At 36.8% G+C, this 19,894-nt stretch overlaps 1 protein-coding gene across 7 annotated transcripts in view; it reads right to left on the minus strand.

Annotated features, from left to right (window-relative positions):
• Positions 1 to 1,219: 1,219 nt before the first annotated feature.
• Positions 1,220 to 19,894, minus strand: part of STAM (signal transducing adaptor molecule) — a 109,247-nt gene continuing 90,572 nt past the window's right edge. For all 7 annotated transcript variants that reach the window (XM_059184024.1, XM_059184022.1, XM_059184021.1 and 4 more), the window contains 2 exons: positions 18,334 to 18,509; positions 1,220 to 2,555 (listed from right to left, as the gene is read on the minus strand). In XM_059184024.1, coding sequence (XP_059040007.1) covers positions 2,324 to 2,555; positions 18,334 to 18,509 — 408 coding nt within the window. In that variant the 3' untranslated portion in view covers positions 1,220 to 2,323. The remainder of the gene's footprint in view (positions 2,556 to 18,333; positions 18,510 to 19,894) is intronic.

Here is a 19,894-nt window from a genome sequence, read left to right on the forward strand (position 1 = left end):
GTATGTACTTATGGAAAAATTCATGTTTATGTATACACACTCAAATTCTATAAAGGAAATAAACAGAGAAGTAAAATTTGCTTCACAGAAATCTACATTATAGTTAATTCATTTTATACATAATTCTACTCCTTAAAAAAGGGAAGGGGCAGCTATATTTTAAAAAGACTTTTTGAAAGTATGATACATATACCAGTTTCGGAGCAAAACCATTTGTGCTCCTGATTCTTTCCTATTTCTATCCTTGCCATGTCATCTGAATGATGGAAAATCCAGGTTCCTTTGCATTGGAATTTTTCTGTCTGGCATTTTTATACGAAATAAATGCAAAGCACAAACTAATACAGCTATTAATTTTAAGTGCTCATCATCACTAAGGCTAGTAATAGGTAAGAAAAATGTATATGTATTGTAATAAGGGTAGTTTTTCCTCTCACCATTCACTGACTTTGATAGGTCAAAAAGCATACTAGAGACTGTATAACTGATGTTACAGCATGAAGGATAGCAAGTTAAACTGGGAAAATGATACATTTACCACTGGTAAACAAAAATTTATCAAAAGACAAAGAGAAAAATACATTATGACCTGGGAAAAAGTCTACCAGTTAAACTAGAATATTCAAATTGGAGTGAAAAAGATTATAATCTGTTTGAAAATATTTATCAAGAAACAATATACTAAAAATTTTTTAGTATAAAGTATGAATTCAGTTTCTAAAGTTACTGTTTGAGGGCAACATACTCTAACCTCAGGTTAGCACAACACTAGGGTGACATACTGAAGTTGAAGACAATACTGTAAATTTGAACCTATAATATGAGTCACCACTAAAATTACTTGCCACAGAAGGAATCATTTGTCAAAAAGGAAAGGAATAATCTACCTGATCACAGCAGTCTTCGAAGATGCAAATTAAATTTTCATTTATGGTGTGAAACATGTTGTCAATTCATTTAATATAATGCTGAACTCAATTTTTCAATTGTTTAAATAATGTTAAATTATAGCACAACTAGGGAAATGATAAATATTTAAGAAGATTAAAATACCAGTGGAAAACATATTTCATGTAGATCAAAGGGAAAGCCTTCATTCAAAAATACTTCTGAATAGGGCCAAAATAATTCCATTAGAACTTTAAGAAAGAGGAGCCCCGAAAGTCCAGTTTGAAAGATAAGAATATACAAACTATGAAGCAAAACCAGGAATATAGAATACTTTGAAACATCTACTTATATCCATTTTAATGAACAATTAAAGGATACAATGTGTTAAAGACATATTTAAAAGACTAATAGTGGGAAAAGACAGATGAATCAAATTTTGTTTATATCCTAAATAATTACAAGAAACTTTGAAAGTGTAGTGTAATTCATGTTTTCTTTCCAGTTTAAAAATTTCTATCCATTGCCTCTATCTTTGGTGTCACTGCCACCAATAAACACAAGTATACAGCTTAGAAATCTAATTAACTATCTTCAACTAGGAAAAAGAAAACCAACATTATTCCTTTAAAAATAAGATATAAAGACCGTGATCCTACTTAATTTTGTCTCATGGTCCCACACTATTCTGAAGTATCATGCCGAATGTAAAAGTTTGAAAGGGAACATCATCATTTGCTATAATTGTACCAAAAATTTAGCTACTGTACGCTGGTGTGATGACAGCTAGTAGTATGCAGAGGCTACAGAAAGACATAAAATACGTATGTTTAGCTCACAATTAGTCAAAGGAAGGTTCAGTTTAATGTGAAACTGAAACATGGACAACATAATGCCTTCACGTAAATATGCTACAGCTTTGTTCTCTTGCAGTTTAAAGGGATAGTGTAATTATCTTAAATTTACACAAAACATTATGAAACATGGTAGTTCATGATTAAAATAAAATAGCAATGTAAATTAATTTAACAGTGTTAAATATATTCACATGATCACCACTGTGATTCAAAATGGCCACTAATGAAGTTACACAGCAATATATGTACATAACATTTGCCACAAACAGTTTTTGTAAGTTTTGACTTTTTGCAGACCAGGTAATTTCATGAGACAAATACTCTTGTATCAATTCTTTCATATTATGAAAGGAATTAAATGTTGTAAGTAGTTTCATTCCTCTAGGGGAGGGGGGAAGGGAGAACCTCTAAAAAGTCAGTGCAAATTGAAGAGAGTTCTGCCTTCTCGAGTATTTGAACCTGTAGACCAAGATAGATTCCTAGAAGCTGAGGATAAACAAACCTTATAATATTAAAGACTCTCACAACATTGTCAGCGGCATTTAGCAGATATTTGCCACAAAGAGGAATCCCAAGTCCTATAGCAGAGCCTTCTGAGAATATGGTTGCTGTGGCTGAGGTGGCTGTTGACTGCCTCCTGGTTGAGGCAGTGTTGATGATGTTAAATTATAGTTTGGCACCTGGGACATATTAGTTCCTGCATTCTGGTATATAGTGACGTCAGCAGTAGCAGCAGCAGCAGCAGGAGGAGGACTATATACTGAAGCCTGGTTGGGATATGTGTTTCCTTGAACAGAACTGACCATTGTGCTGTGGAGGGGGGAGAAAACACTCAGTTAGATCAAAACTGACTTACACAGCCATTTAGAGATAAACAGGAAAGCTGTGCATTAAACATTCATCATTCAACCCATTTCATAAATACTTATTAAATACCTTTAAGAGCCAAACATTTGCTAATTTAAACACTGGGATATTACAAAGAAAGAAGGAATGAGAGTCCTTACCATCAAGGACCTTAAATTCTAGTAGAAGAATAAAGATAACAAGTCTATAATATGTCAACGGATAATAACTGGTATGAAGCAAAACAAAGCAAGTAGGAGGACCAAGAGCACCTGGGACAAGAGATTCCAGTTCCTGAACAGTGGCAGGGGAAGGCCCCTCAGATTACAGTACATTTAAAAGACAGCTCAAAAACATGGTGGGGGCAGTCATATTAATTATGGGGGGCAGTGTATCAGGCAAAGAGGACAGCAAGTAAGAAGCCTCTAAGGAGAGAAAATGCCAGACATGCTCAAGGAACAGAAAAGAAGCCATGCTGAAGACAAAAGTGAACCACAAAAGGGGAGAAGAGCATAACATAAAGTGACAGAATTAAGGGGGAGGAGAGTTTAGAATATGTGGTGCCCTAGACCTTAACAAGGATTCTGGCTTATATTTGAGTGAGATGAAGATACTGACTGGTTGATTTTGGACAAAAGACTGATGTCATCTGATTCGGGTTTTAATAGACTCACTCTGGACCAATGATAGATACAAGGATACCTGAAAGGAGGCTATTACAATTGTCTGGATGAGAGATGACAGGTAGCTCGAGCCATGGTGGACATGGTAAAAAAGGAGAGGAAAGGGTCAGATTTTGAAGGCACTGCCATCAAAATTTGCTAGTGGGAAGTGGTCAAGATTGCCTGAAGTTTTAGAACTGATAAGTAGAGTGGCCTTTTCACTGAAAAGGAAGACTACAGATAAGGACTACAGTAGATTTGGGGAGGGAGAATCAAAGTATAGTTGTAGACACATTGAGAGACCTAGGGGATTCACAAAAGACAATGGACAGGCCTGGAATCTAACTGAGAGGTCAGGACCAGAATATATACACTAGGGAGTCACTGGCATACACACAGTGTTCAGAGTCATGGGCCTGAACTGAGATCTCCTAGGGATTACAAACAGAAATAAAGTAGTTCTTATTTAACCCTAGACCTTGGAAAATGGAAGATGAATAGGCACTAGGCAAAGAAGATCGAGGAGTGGCAAAAAGGTGGAAGGAACACTAAGAGAGAATGGTCATGTGGAAGACGTATTTCAAAAAGGAAGTGAGCACTGGATGTCACAGTACAGAAATCACTAGTCTTTGACCAGAGGGGCCCCGGTGACTATGGCAGATGAAAGCTTAATAACCTTATTTCTCTTATTTCCATGAAAATAAAGCTGTATTATAAGAGGCCTCCTGGGGTACCTGGATGGTTTAGTCAGTTAAGCATTCTGATTTCAATTCAGGTCATGATCTCAGGGTTGTGAGACTGAAGGTTGTGAGTTGAGCTCTGTGATTGGGCATGGAGCCTGCTTAAGATTCTCTCTCCACTTGCCCCCAATCAAATAAAAAATAATAAAATAAAATAAAATAAAATAAAAGGGGGCTTCTATCTACTCCCACCACATTTACTATCTGTACCATACCCACATAAGACTCTGCATTCCCTCTCACAGAAATTGATCAAGGTCAGTGCTCCCATCCAAGGCACTCTCCACTGTCCATGGCTCCTATTCCACCAAAAACATTCCTTCAGGATTGCTGCTGTCTCTGCCTCCTCTCCTCCTGTTCCCAATCTGCTATTTGAGTTTCTACTCTGTGTAAGATACCAAGTTAACTAAACAAAGAAAAACATTAAGAGGTTTAATATTTAAATTCCTCACACACACAACACTTTCTATTAAAAATGTAAAACATGTTAATAAAAAAAAAGAAAAAAATGTAAAACAATCTATACAATGGGGAATTGCCCAAAATTTTCAAAATATTGCCTATTTCTAAATTTGTCTTCAATTGCTAATTGTCTACAAATCATTTGTAAATTCAATGCTCTTCTACTTTGCAAAAAACCCCAAAAAACCCCAATTCATTATTGTAACAGGTAGTCATTTACTGTTATATTCCACCAACTAATGTAACCACTTAAGTAACATTTAAAGACATTACCCATTATCATTCTATGTGCTATGTTGTGAGATATAAAGTATAACAAGAGGTTGGATTTTATGCCAATTCTTATATCAGTAAGAGTCACAATACTGGTATCATAAATACAATGTTGAGACCAAGTGTTTAGCTGTGGAGCCAAAATGCCTGGTTTTGTATCTTACCTAAGTAGGACCTTAGCCCTTCCCTCCCTGTCTCAGTTTCCTCATCTATAAAATGGGTGACAGTGTATCAGCTTCACAGGTTATTAGAGTAAGAGTGGTAATACATGCAAAGCATACAGCACAATGCTTGGTGCTTATTGAAACACTCCATAAATGTTAGCTATTACTGCAGTCATTCCCATTTTGTACATTATTTCCTATCTCAGTCATGGTTCTGCCATCTACTTGAGGGTAAAACCCAGCAATTCACCCAATATTTCTCTTTCATACCGCTGCTCTGCCCTCACTCCTCACCCAGTTATTCTCCGGAATAACTCTTTCCCCATCTCTTAACATTTCACCCTACAGTTGAACAATCATTGCTTGTCTAATATATATAATCTCCTGGCTTCTTACCTAGGCCCTAAAAATTCATCTATCCTACTGCTATTTAAAGCCATTTAACAAGATTCCCCAGGTAAGACCCAACCTCCTTAACATACCTAGGACCATTTATTATCCTTGCCAGTAACTCCAAGTGTTATCTCTCCCCCATCCCACTGAAGACTTTAATCCTTTAGTAACAAAGTACTGTTTGGTAATCCCCAAAATGTGCCATGTATTTTCACAACTCCTCCATTTATTCATTTCATGAGTATCAAGCCATTTCACACTACCAAGTCTTTACTTATGACAGAACATCTTTCTTTTTTCTTCCAGACTAAGAATAACACAGCTTGAGCACATTTTCTTGTAAACCTTCCCTGAACCACAAGGCTCCTAAAGTACCTTGCAAGTACCTCTATTTGTAATTTGTTACAATTACGTATATTTTTATTGTCTGTCTCTAATAGCAAGTAAGCACCTTGAGGCTAAGAAACTCTAAATAAATGGTCAACTAATATTTAACTAGAGAGCCAAGAATATTCAATGAAAAAAAAAAATAGCCTCTTCCATAAATGATGTTGGGAGAACTTGATAACCACATGGAGAAAAATGAAACTGGAATTCTGTCTCGTCTCATTCACAAAAACGAACTTGAACTGGATTCAAGACTTATATTTAAGACATGAAATTCCCAGAAGAAAACACGAAGAAAAAGATCTCTGACATGGTCTTGGTAGCAATTTCCTGGATATGACAACAAAAGCAAAAGCAACAAAAATAAAAATCAACAAGTGGGAGTACATAAAAAATGCACAGCAAAAGGCAGTCAGCAAAATGAAAAGGCAACCTACAGAATGGGAGAAAATGTTTTTACATTGTATCTCTAATAAGAGGTTAATATTCAAAATATATACAGAACTCACATAACTCAATAGCAAAAAAACTAACAACCCAAATAAAAAATTGACAGGGGAATTTAATATAGAGTTTCCTAAAGAAGACATAAAATGATCAATTAGTACATGAAAAGAGCTCAATATTACTAATCATCAGGGAAATGGAAATGAAAAGCATAATGAGATATCACCTCATACCTGTTAAAGTAGCTATTGGGAAAAAAGAATCCTTGGGCAATGTTGCTGGGAATGCAACTGGTATAGGCACCATGGAAAATAGTATAAAGGGATTCCCCCTACCTCCCAAAATTAAAAATTGAACCACCATATGATCCAGCAGTCCTATTTCTGGATATATATCCAAAGGAACTGAAATCAGGACCTCGTAGAGTTCTCCGCACTCTCATTTTCACTGCAGCATTAGTCACAATAGCCAAGATAGAGAAACAATGTGTCAGGAGATGAATGAATAAAGATGTGGGGTACACTCATACACACACACACACGCACATACAAAGAAATATTATAAAAAACAAGAAAGAAGGAAATCCTGTCATTTGTGACAATTTGGATGAGACATAAGGACATTATACTAAGTAAAATAAGTAAGGTACAGAAAACAAATGCCATATGATGTAATTTACGTGTGGAATCCAAAAAAGTCAAACTCACACAGAGGAGAGGGGTAGTTAGAAGGGCTTGGGGATTGCTGAGAATGGGAAATCCCAAATAAAGGGTACACCCTTTCAGTTATAAGATGAACAAATCTGGGGACCTAATATACAGTATGGTGGTTCTAGCTAATAATACTGTAACATACACATGAACCCTGCTAAGAGTGAGTCTTCAATATTCTCACCACAAAAGAGAAATGGTAACTAAATTAGGGGACAGAGGTAGTAGCTAATACTACTGAGTGGTAACCATTTTATAATATATAAATGTATCAAATCAACAAATTGTACACCTTAAACTTCTACAATATTTTATGTCAATCATATCTTAATAAAGCTGGAAAAAATTCTAAATCATATTCTGGTACAGATGAAATATAAACATCTGTTTAAGAGAAGTTAAATGAAATAACAGACAAGTACACAGCTTCGGTCACCTCAGTACTATCACGGGCATCATCACTACAGGCAGGTTCAGGAAACTGCATCAGTACCACCTTATCAAATTATCAGTAAGATCGTCCTAGGGTGACAAGTCCAAGTCTGGACAAGTGATAACCCTAGAACCGTTGTCCAAGTCTGGACAAGTGATAACCCTAGAACCAAAACTATATATAAAAAAGTAAGAAATTTCCTTCTAGATGTGAAATAAAGGACACTTAAAAACCTGCCTACCAAAAATAGAAGAAAAAATAATTCCTCATTTTTCATTACATATAACTTGTCATTACAAAGATCAAGTCGAATATGCAGTACACCTCTATCAAGTATATTTCCAACCCTAATTCTTGCTCCTACCAATTTCTTTATCCTACATTTACCTTGTCACCAATTTCCTCATTTAAACACACAAAATATATTTTTATATATTTATAAACATATGCTATACATACGTGTGTGTATGTGTGTGTATCTATTTAAAAAGTTCCTCAAAGACTTGTGAAACCTTTGCAAGAAATTTAAAAAATATAACTCATTGGCCTAATACAGCACTTAAAATTCCCACCAACACTTAAACATTTATTTATCAATTATTAACCGAGTTTCCAGCAGGTGTAAAACTCTGCTATGTAGTGTGCATACAAAGGTGAAAGAGACTTAGCTCCACCTCTCAATATACAATAATTCAGTGAGGATATAAATAAGTGAAAAACCAACAAGACAGTATATGCTGTGCTGGGGTATTGTGACAGCAACAGAAGAGGAACAGTGTTGGACAGAAAGAAAGGCAAAACAGGCACTCTGGGAAAGATGAAGGTCGACTAAGCATAAGAAATGCAGAATAAGGAAGAATTTGTCAGGCATGGAGGGCTAAATATTTCCAGGAAATGTTCTACTAGGCACCTCTAAACGGCACCTACTGAAATGTGCCTGTGCTTCTTACAGATAATTCTGATAGCTATGGTGTATCAGTGGAACCAGGCCCTGGCATATAGAGCAGGACATGCATCCGGGATTTTACATTCTCAGTGCTGAAGCAGACAAAGCAACTTATAGCAAAACAGCAACAGGATGCTACACTGCTACAGCATAACACAGTTTAAGCACCTAACATCAGATTACCTCTGAGAACAATTTCTCAAGACCCTGACGGAAGCAAGCTCTAGTGACAAGGGTGTTAGAGCAGCATGTGGCACAGTAACAACAGACTAGTTGGGAGAGAGGGAGCATTTCTGGCTAACAGTAAAGTATCTATATTAACTCATGCACATTCTAAACAATACCTACCTACTTTGTATCTAGTTTTGTTTTTTTTTTTAAAAAACTCCTTACCAATTTGCTTATTTTCCATGTAAGGGTATCATTTTCGTCAAATTTCAATTAAAAAAAAAAAAGTCCTAGAAGAGAAAGAGCTATACCTAACATTTTTTTTTTCCTATGCTAAATAACCTATGCTATATAACCCAGCAGGAAATGGCCTGTCTTTTGATGTCTATAATAGGCCTCTCTATTAACCTTCTTAAGGTCACTTAGGAATACTAGATGTGATTACAAAATGATGTGTGAAAATCCCCAAACATCCCTAGTGTGACTAGTTTGAGGATGAATAATATAATAGTGATGGTGGTATAGTGGCACTCTTGGGCAACTTCAACACTGATGGAAAGATTTCTACAAATTGTGCCTGGGCCACAAGTAACTTCTGTTATGAGTCAGAATATCATGACTTTTAGAATGAATATCTTTTATTCACTTCAAAAGAAAAAACTTCAGTTTAAATTCCCACTGAAGCAGAAGAAACACTCACATAATTATAAATTTTATCATCTATAATCACTTAATTGTAATAAGAAGCATCATAAGTAAATAGCCCAAACACTCGTCTGTCATTTGATATTCAGCCACTGGACACATGAACTATAGGAGCATATGGCTTCTTATATCTCTCCTTTCAAATGGTTTATCTTGCTGCGATAAACTAAGTTCTGACACAGGGGAAAAAGAAGGAAATATTTGTCTTAGGAGACATCTTAGAACTATAAATTCTACAATAATGATAAAAACACTTGGATTTTATATGAAATTTGTGGAGGATAAGTTATGGTCAAATTTAAGTTTCATTAAAGTCTTTCAAATACATCATATACTCAAAAGCAACCAAATTATGGGTCGGGTTCAAGATGGTAGTGTAGGAAGACCCTAAAGTCACTCCATCCCATGAATGTAACAAATAGAAACTACATTTACTCTTAAAAAGACCAGAAAACTGGACAAACAGAACTTGTGCAACCAATGACAAAACCCACTGAGACAGGCAGGAGGGGCAGAGACACCATCTGGACCAAAAAAATCCCATCCCAAAGGCTGTGATCTGCAATCAGGAGAGATCTCAAATATGAATACATTTTCCCTAAACATCTAACCTTTAGAACGCACATTAGCAGAGTTCCCCAAAATGTTGGGCTTTGAAAACCAATGGCCATTATATCCAGGAAAACCAGAGATTGTTGGGAACAAAGAACTTGCTCTTAAAAGGCTAGCCATGCAGACTCACTCAAAATCCAGCCTTTGGGATTCTGAAAAGCGCCTTGACCATATGTAAACAAGAACCACTTATCAATCTGGAAGTGCCTGCCAGAGAGGCAGGAAACTGTTGGGACTTTCTTCAGGAACAGAAACACTGGTAGGAGCCATATTAGCGATCTCACCCTACCTTACTACTGTCCATGTTAGCAAGTGCCAGTTTGGAACTATCTTTTTCATGGGCTAGAACCAATAGTCACATTCAGTGGAGAACTCTGCCCACATTCACAGCACAGCCATGAAGAACAGTCAGGCAAGGGCAACAGCCCTGCCTACCACCTGGACACACAACATCTGCGAGACACAGCCCAATCGGGCACTAGCTCCATCCACTCCCACACCATAGACTGGGCCTGACACAGCAGACAGGCACAGGCAATCCACACAGGGAAAGCACCTAGCTTTACTCAGAAGAGACTGTGCTTCTGTGCTATACACAAAATTTCCTACACAAGGCCACTCCTTCAAGACTGAGAGAAGCAGTTAATTTACCTAATAAAGAGAGTGAGGCAAAATAAAGAAACAGGAATATGTTCCAATGAAAGAACAAGAAAAAATATCAGAAAAAGATATTAATGAAACAGCAAGCTGACGGGAGTTCAAAATAATGGTCATAAAGAAGCTTATCACACTTAGGAGAAGAATGGATGAACACAGTGATATATTCAACAAAAAGTTAGAAAACATAAGAAAGTATCCAACAAAAGTTACAGAACAGAAAAATACAATAACTGAACTGATAAATATACTGGGCAGGTAAGACAGCAAGCTGGATGAATCCAAAGTTGTAATACAAAGCAACAAGAACTCACCCAGAAGGAACAGAAAAAAAAACAATGAAAACAAAGGAATACCTTTAGTAAAATATTAAGCAGAATAGCATTTCTATCATAGGGTCCCAGAAGGAGAAGACAAAAAGAAAACACCAAAAAACTTACCTAAAGAAACAATAGCTGAAAACTTCCCTAATCTGGAGAATGAAATAAACATGGAGGTCCCGGAAGCTGAGAGTTCCCAAGAAGATGAACCCAAAAGATCCACACCAGAACATGTTATAATTAAAATGGTTAAAGTTAAGATAAAGAGAAAATCCTAAAAGCAGTAAGAGAAAAACAACTTATTCATACAAGAAAAACCCCATGAGGCTATCAGCAGATTTTCCAGCAGAAACTACAGACAAAGACAGTACTCACAGTGCTAATGAAAAAAAAACAAAAAGGGAAAAAAAAAACCTCCAACCAAGAATTCTTTACCGAGCAAGATTATCACACAGAACTGAAGTAGATTAGAAGTTTTCCAGATAAGCAAGAGCTAAAGGAATTCACCACCACTAAACATGGCTTTACAAGAAATGTTAAAAAAAAGGATGACTTTAACCTAAAAAGAAATGGCACTAATTAATAACAAGAAAACACACAAAAGTAAAAATCTCATTGGAAAAGACAATTTTCTAGTAAAGGTAGATCAATCACTTATAAAGCAAGAATGAAGATTAAATTACAAAAATAGTAAAATTAACTAAAACTATAATAATTAGTTAAGGGATATATAAAATAAAAAATACAAAATGAGGGATGCCTGGGTGGCTCAATGGGTTAAGTCGCTGCCTTCAGCTCAGGTCATGATCCTAGGGTTCTGGGATCGAGTCCCACATCGGGCTCCTTGCTTGGCAGGGAGCCTGCCTCTCTCTCCGCCTCTGCCTGCCTCTTTGCCTGCTTGTGTGCTCTTTCCTTCTGACAAATAAATAAAATCTTTAAAAAAAAAAATACAAAATGACACACTAAAAATATAAAATACATGTAGAAGGTAAAAATGTAAAGTTTTGGAATGTGTTCAAATTTAAGTTGCTAACAATTCAAAACAGGAAGTTATATGCACAACAAGTGATATGTGAACCTCATGGTAACCACAAAGCAAAAACATAGTAAATATACAAAAGAAAATGAGAAAAAAATCTAAACATACACTAAAGAAAGCCATCAAACCACAAAAGATGAAAAAGAAAGAACAGAGAGGAGAACTACGAAAGTAGCCAGAAAACAACAAAATAAGCAGGTGATATATACCTATCAGTAGTTACTTTAAATGTAAATGGACTAAATAATCAAAAAAGATGGAATAGATTAATAGATAAAAAAAATGACCCATCTATATGCAGCCTACAAAAAGACATACTTCAAAGTAAGAACAGAAACAATCTGAAAGTGAAGGACTAGATAAAGATATTCCATGCAAATGAAAACAAAAAGAAACTGAAGTAGATGTACTCACACTAGACAAAATAGGCATCAGAAGACTGTAATTACACTGAGCCCAAGTGGCTCAGTCAGTTAAGCATCTGTCTTCACGTCAGGTCATGATCTCAGGGTCCTGGGATTGAGCCCTGTGTCAGGCTCTCTGCTCAGCAAGGAGTCTGCTTTTCCCTCTCCCTCTGCACCAGCCCCGACATGTACTCTCTCAGATAAATAAATAAATAAAATCTAAAAAATCGTATCAATTCAACAGATGCAGAAAAGCATCTCATGAAATACATTCAATTATAATGAAAACTCTCAATAAAGCGGGTACATGGGGACCATTACTAGACATAAGAAAAGAAATAATGACAACAGCCACAGCTAACATTATATTCAATGGTAAAAAAAGCTGGAAGCTTTTCTTCTAAGATCATGAACAAAACAATGATACCCACTCCGGCCACTTTTACTCAGATCCTATTGCATATCCCAACCATAGCAATTAGGCCAAGAAATAAAAAGAAGGTAGAAAGGGGAAGGTGTAGAGGAAGTGTAAGTGTAAGGGAGAGGAGAGGAGAGGAGAGGAGAGGAGAGGAGAGGAGAGGAGAGGAGAAGGCAAGACACCCAAATTAAAAAGGAAGAAGTAAAACTCACTATGTGTTGATCACAGGATACTGTATGTAGATAAGCCAAAAGATACCACCAAAAATTTGTGAGAATACATGAATCCAGCAGTCAAAGATACGTGACAAACATTTTAGAAACACAAAAAAATCAATATACAGAATTGTGGCATTTCTTATACACTAATAATGACTTATCAGATAGACAAACTGGGAAAATAATCTCACTGGGGAGGAGTCAAGATGGAGAAGTAGCAGGCTGAGATGACCTCAGGTAGCAGATCACCTAGATAGTTTATCAAACCATTCTAAACACCTACAAATCCAACAGGAGATCAAAGAGAAGAGGAGCAGCAATTCTGGAAACAGATAATTGACTACTTTCTGAAAGTTAGGACCTGCGGAGAAGTGAATCCAAAGCGACGATAAAATAGACTGGGGCGGGGGCAGCTCCCAGCAAAGCAACGGAGCACAAAATCAGAACTTTTAAAAGTTTGCTCTACTGAGGGACATCACTCCAAAGGCTAAGCAGGGGTGGAGCCCTCATGGGGACAGCATGGTCTCAGGTCCCGCAGGGTCACAGAGGGATTAGGGGTGTCTGAGTATCACAGAGCTCCCAGGTATTAGAGCGGGGAAGCCGGCTACAGAGACGGAGCCAAGAAATGAGCACTCAACTCGGGATTACCTTCAACTGTGATCCATGGCACAGTTAGGAGCTGCTCTTTGAACAGGGACCCTACAAGTGGCAGATCCGGGGAAAACCCCTGGAAGAGTGGCAAGGATTGGCTGGGTTTGGAAACTTAAGGCAGGGCTGAGTGCCAGAGACAGACACTCAGTCACAGGCTGGATGAGCTCGGAGCGCAGTTGGGAGGCCAGGGAGACAGGAATGATTGAGCACTTTTCTCCCAAGTCACCCTGAGAAGTGGGGTCCCAAGCTCTTAGCACCCCCAGGCTGGAGACTGGGAGGCCGCCATTTTCATTCCCGTCCTCCAGAACTCTACGGAAAGCATTCAGGGAACAAAAGCTCCCGAGAGCAAACCCAAGCAGATTACTTAGACTGGACCCTGGCAAGGGCTGTGCAATCTGGCTCAGGAAAAGACACTTGAGAATCACTACAACAGGCCTCTCTCCAAGAAAATCAGCAAGAAATCCTGCCAAGACCAAGCTCACTTAACAAAGAGAACACCAGAATTCCAGAGGAGGAGAAAGCAAAGTATGGAATTCATGGCTTTCTGCTCATGATTCTTTACTCTTGCAAAGTTAATTAATTTATTTTTAATTTTATTTTTTTCTTATTCTAACTTTTTAAATTTTTCTTCTTCTAAATTTATTTTTAACTTTTACCCTTTCCTCTTTTAATGTTTTTTAATTCATTTATCTTAACAATACCTTCATAAAAAGAAAATCTTTTTGAACCTTCATTATTATACTCATATTTTATCCTTCATTGTTATCTAACTTGAATTTTTGTATACACATAGGGTTTTCTCTTCTAAAAAAGTTTGGGATACAGCTTCTTCTAAAAGATCAAAATATACCCTAAATCTACCACAAGGCTTTGTTCTAGTCTCCAGCCTGAGCAAATTCTCTCTGCTTTCTTTTTCTTTCTTTTCCCAACCAACTTATCTTATCAACTTCTTTTCTAGAATTTTTAAAAAATTTTCATCTTTACAGTAATATTCCATCCCTTCAACATGTATACCCTTATGTGTGTGTGTGTGTGTGTGTAAGTTTTTCTTTCTTTAAAATTTTGGGAGGTAGCTTCTTCAAAGAGACTGAAATACTCCCAAAATTAAGTGGGTGGCTCTGTTCTATTCACCGGTCTAATACAAATTTTTTCTTTTTTTTTAAATTTCTTTTTTGAACTTCTTTTTACCCCCTTTCTTCCCACCACAATTTGGGAACTCTTCTGATTTGGTTAACGGACATTTTTCTGGGGTCTTTGCCACTCTTTTAGTATTTTATTCTCTCCTTCATATATTCTTATCTGGATAAAATGACAAGGCGGAAAAACTCACCAGGAAAAAAAAAAAAAAAAAGAACACGGGGCAGTACCCAAGGCTAGGGACCTAATCAATAAGAACGTTTGTAATGTGTCAGATCTAGAGTTCAGAATGACAATTCTCAAGGTGCTAGCTGGGCTCGAAAAAGGCATAGGAGATATTAGAGAAACTCTATCTGGAGAAATGACTAAAATCTAACCAAGCTAAAATCAAAAGCTATTAATGAGGTGCAATCAAAATTAGAGGCTCTTACTGCTAGGATAAATGAAACAGAAGAGAGAATTAGTGATATAGAAGATCAAATGATGGAGAATAAAGCAGCTAAGCAAAAGAGAGACAAAAAAACTACTGGACCACGAGGGGAGAATTCTAGAGATAAGTGATACCATAAGATGAAACAACATTAGAATAACTGGAATTCCAGAAGAAGAAGAGAGAGAGAGGGGAGCAGAAGGTATATTGGAGTGAATTACTGAAGAGAATTTCATTAATATGGCAAAGAGAACAAGCATCAAAATAAGGTAGGCACAGAGAACCCCCCTCAAAATCAGTAAGAATACATCCACACCCTGTCATCTCATAGTAAAACTTACAAGTCTTAGTGACAAAGAGAAAACCCTGAAAGCAGCTTGGGACAAGAAGTCTGTAACATACAACAGTAAAAATATTACAATGGCAGCAGAATTATCCACAAAGAGCTGGCAGGCCAGAAAAAACTGGCATGATGTACTCAGAGCACTAAATGAGAAACACATGCAGCCAAGAATGTTGTATCCAGCTAGGCTATCACTGAAAATATAAGGAGAGATAAAAAGCTTCCAGGACAAACAAAAACTAAAAGAATCTGTAAACACCAAACCAGCACTACAGGAAATATTGAAAGGGGTCCTCTAAGCAAGGACAGAGCCTTAAAGTAGTAGACCACAAAGGAATAGAGACAATATACATGCAGTAACAGTCACCTTACAGGCAATACCATGGCACTAAATGCATATCTCTCAATAGTTACCCTGAATGTAAATGGGCTAAAATGTAAATGTAAATCAAAAGACACAGGGTATCAGAATGGATAAAAAAACAAAACCCATCAGTATGCTGTCTACAAGAAACTCATCATAGACTCAAAGACACCTCCACATTTAAAATGAGGGGGTGGGGAACAATTTACCATGCTAAAGGACATCAAAAGATAGCTGGGGTGGCAATACTTATATCAGATAAATTAGATTTTAAGCCATAGACTGTAATAAGACCTGAGGAAGGAGAGGCTACATGGGGGGGGGGGGGGGGGGAGGAAAGGAATAAATGAAGCCTGATAGGATCGGGAGGGAGACAAACCGTAAGAGATTCTTAATCTCACAAAAGAAACTAAGGGTTGCTGTGGGGAAGCGAGTAGGGAGAGGGTGGCTGGTTACGGACATTGGGGAAAGTATGTGCTATAGTGAGTGCAGTGAAGTGTGTAAACCTGGTGATTCACAGAAGTGTAGCCCTGGGGCTAATAATACATTAAATGTTAACAAAAAAAAATAAAAAATTAAATTAGAGAAAAGAAAATAATCCCACTTACAGCTGCATCAAATACCTAGAAAGAAATTCAACCAAGGATGTGAAAGAACTATACACTGAAAACTGTAAGACACTGATGAAAGAAACTGAAGTTTACACAAATAAATGGAAAGATATTCTGTGCTCATGGATTCGAAGAATTAATGATGTTAAGTCTCCATACCACTCAAAGCAATCTACAGATTGATTACAATCTCTATTGAAATTCCAAGGTCATTTTTCACAGAACTAGAGCAAATAGTTCTAAAATTTGTATGGAATCAAAAAAGATCCTGCATAGCCAAAGCAATCTTGAGAAAGAAAAACAAAGCTGGAGGTATCATGCTCCCTGATTTCAAACTATACTACAAAGCTACAGTAATCAAAACACACAGTGTCAGTATAAAAAGAGACAGATCAGTGGGACATCACTGAGAGCTCAGAATTATTTACCCACACACATACGGACAATTAATTTACAACAGATAAGCCAAGAACATACAATGTAGAAAGGACAGTATATTCAGTAAATGGTGCTGGCAATACTGGACAGCCAAATGCAAAAGAATGAAACTGGACAACCAGCTTACACCATACACAAAAATTAATTCAAAATAGGTTAAAGACTTGGATGTAAAACCTGATACCATAAATTTCCAAGAAGAAAGCACAGGTGGTAATAAGCTCTTTGACATCAGTTTCAGTAATATCTCTGTGGATCTAACGCCATAGGCAAAGAAAGAAACAAACAAAACTGAATGAATGAATGGGATTACATCAAAACAAAAAGCAGCTTCTGCATAGTGGAAGAAACCATCATCAAAACAAAAAGGCAATCTACTGAACGGGAGAAAGTTTTTTGCAAATCATATATTTGATGGGGAATTAATATCTAAAATATATAAAGAGTTCAATAACTCAACAACAAGAAACTGAACAATCCAATTTAAAAGGTGGGAAGATGATATTGAGTAAACATTTCTCCAAAGACCTAACGATGGCCAAGAAGCACAGGAAAGATGTTTGAAATCAGTAATTATCGTGGAAATGCCAATCAAATTCACAATGAGATATCACCTTACACCAATTAGAATGGGTATTACCAAAAAGACAAGAAGTATATGTTGAGGCAGTACAAAAAAGGGAATCATCATATACTGTTGGTGGGAATGTAAAGTGGTGCAGCCAACAGTATGGAGATTTTTCAAAAAATTAAGAAGACAATGACTATATGATCCAGTTGCTCCTCTTCTGGGTATTTATCTAAAGAATACAAAAATACTGATTTGAAAAGATATATCCACCCTTACGTTCACCACAGGATTATTATAATAACCAAGAAATGGAAATAACCAAAATGTCCACTGATATAATTAATCGATAAAGATGTATGATGTGTGTGTGTGTGTGTGTGTACAGTAGTATATGCAGTGTATACATACTACTTGAGTATAAAAAAATTAAATTTTATCATTTGAGACAACATGCATGGAACTTAAAAGCACTGTTAGGTGAAATAAGTCAGATAGAGAAAGACAAATATTATACTGATTCCCCTCATATGTGGAATCTAAAACAACCCAACCACTACCAAACCAAACCAAACTCATACAGAGAACTGCTTGGAGATTACCAGAGGGGAAGGGCTAGGTAGAATGGGTGAAGAAGGTCAACTGAATGGTGATGGATGTAACTACACTTTTAGTCGCGATCACTTTACAGTGCATACAGATAATTAAAATGTACTTCTGCAACTTATATCATGTGATATGCCAATATCACCTTGATAAAAAGAAAAATGATAGGAAATATTAAAAATACAACACCAAGACTTGAATAGAGCTGTTCAGTGATTCAGTGAGACAGAAGACTGGCTTGTAATGCAATAATGCAGGGGTTCAAGTAGAACCCACTCCTAACCACAAACAGGGCTGACCATCTGGTACTGGTGATAGCATCTATCCTAGGTTTTTCTTATGTAGCTCTTACGGTTACACGTGAATGGAGGCATTTAAGAGTTACAACAGTACTAACTCCAAACAGCAGTAAAACAATAGTCAAAAATCAAATTACTTAGGGTAGGACGCCTGAGTCTGCTGACTGGGAAGGGCTGGGTTTACAGATGGTGGAACTGCTCCTTGGCTGAGAGAAGACAGTTGCTCTGGGGGAAGACTGTAGCTCTGGAGATGGCTCATCTGTGCACTCCCTGCAACCAGGTAAGTACCACTTTGGGGAGGCCCTGGATATACCTAGAACAGTTCATGACAAAAAAAAAAATTACATTTTCTAAGACTTTAAAAGGTATGCTAAAACTTCTTTGTAAAGGCATTCAGTTACACAGCGAATTAACAATCAAATCTCTGAAATCTTTTTAAAAGTTATTTCTTTCGATAGCCATTAAGAAAAATACTTTTCAGTGAAGTGAGCTTCTGATGATTTTCTTAGGTAAACATGAGCTGAACTTGTGTTTATCTCATATAGAAGGAGTAAAGGAACTTACCTCGAAATTTTACACTAATATCATCTCTCTTTCCATATTGATATTTTTAGCACTTTCCTAAAAGGAATCCCAAAAAATGTTTAAGAAGTGTCTTTGAATTCACTATTTCATGTCCATAGACTGCATATACAATCTGTATTTCCTACATTACAGTTTAGGGAACACAGAGCAACGTAACTTTCAAAAGCAGGGGTCAGCAAACATTCTTACAAAAGTCCAGATATTTTAGGCTTTGTGGGCCTCTCTGAACTCTGCCCATATAAAAAGCAGCCAGAAACAATGTATAAATGAGTGAGAATGTTACAGCAAAGTTGATTTAAAAAACAAAAACAAAAACAGGTGGGAGGCTGGATTTGTCTTTGGGCTATTGTTTGACCACTCAGGCATCTAAAAACTATGCTTATTTTAGTCTAAAGAGACTGACCTCTTAAATGCCCAAAACTTAAACACAAATCATATTCTAATTTTCTATAGTATTCACTAAATCCTTCCATTTCATTTCTTTGAAGAGAACCCCACTGTCTACGTAGGTAAGTGAGACTCCTACCAGGTGAGATAGTAGTAAAGACAGTATAGTAGTAACACAGTCATCAAGAGGTAAGAATCATCTTAGCACTTCTTTTAAGCTTTTTAGCTTAAATGCGTCTTTAAGCTTTTAAGACTCACCATACATCAGAATACAGAAGGTCTTAATTATAAACAGAGCTATTCCAATCTAAATGCATTGTTTTTTGTACTTTGCAAATGAAGAGTTTTTGTTTTTTCTCAGACTGGTATCAAGAGCCGTGAGTAGCTATCACCTAGCCCCATGTTGCTCAAATAGGACTACTCAGTCCCAGGCATCCGGCCTCTCATTTCAGGGGAAGTGGGCCATTTAAGGGGGAAAAACAAAAAACAAAAAACAAAAAAACCTTGCACAAAATCTGTGCCACTCTGCATAAGTAAAGTAGAATGCCTATATAATTATTCCCTAGACAGTAAACTTACTCAGTTTGTGGGGAAAGTGCTCTTGAAATAGTTGCTTAGGGTGATTACGGAGGAAAAGGGCTCTATATTATAATCTATATCTTTTTTTTTTTTAAGATTGCATTTATTTATTTGACAGGCAGAGCTCACAAGTAGGCAGAGAGGCAG

The sequence above is a fragment of the Mustela lutreola genome, chromosome 8 (genome assembly GCF_030435805.1).
Source record: "Mustela lutreola isolate mMusLut2 chromosome 8, mMusLut2.pri, whole genome shotgun sequence".
In the NCBI taxonomy this organism is placed as follows: Eukaryota; Metazoa; Chordata; class Mammalia; order Carnivora; family Mustelidae; genus Mustela; species Mustela lutreola.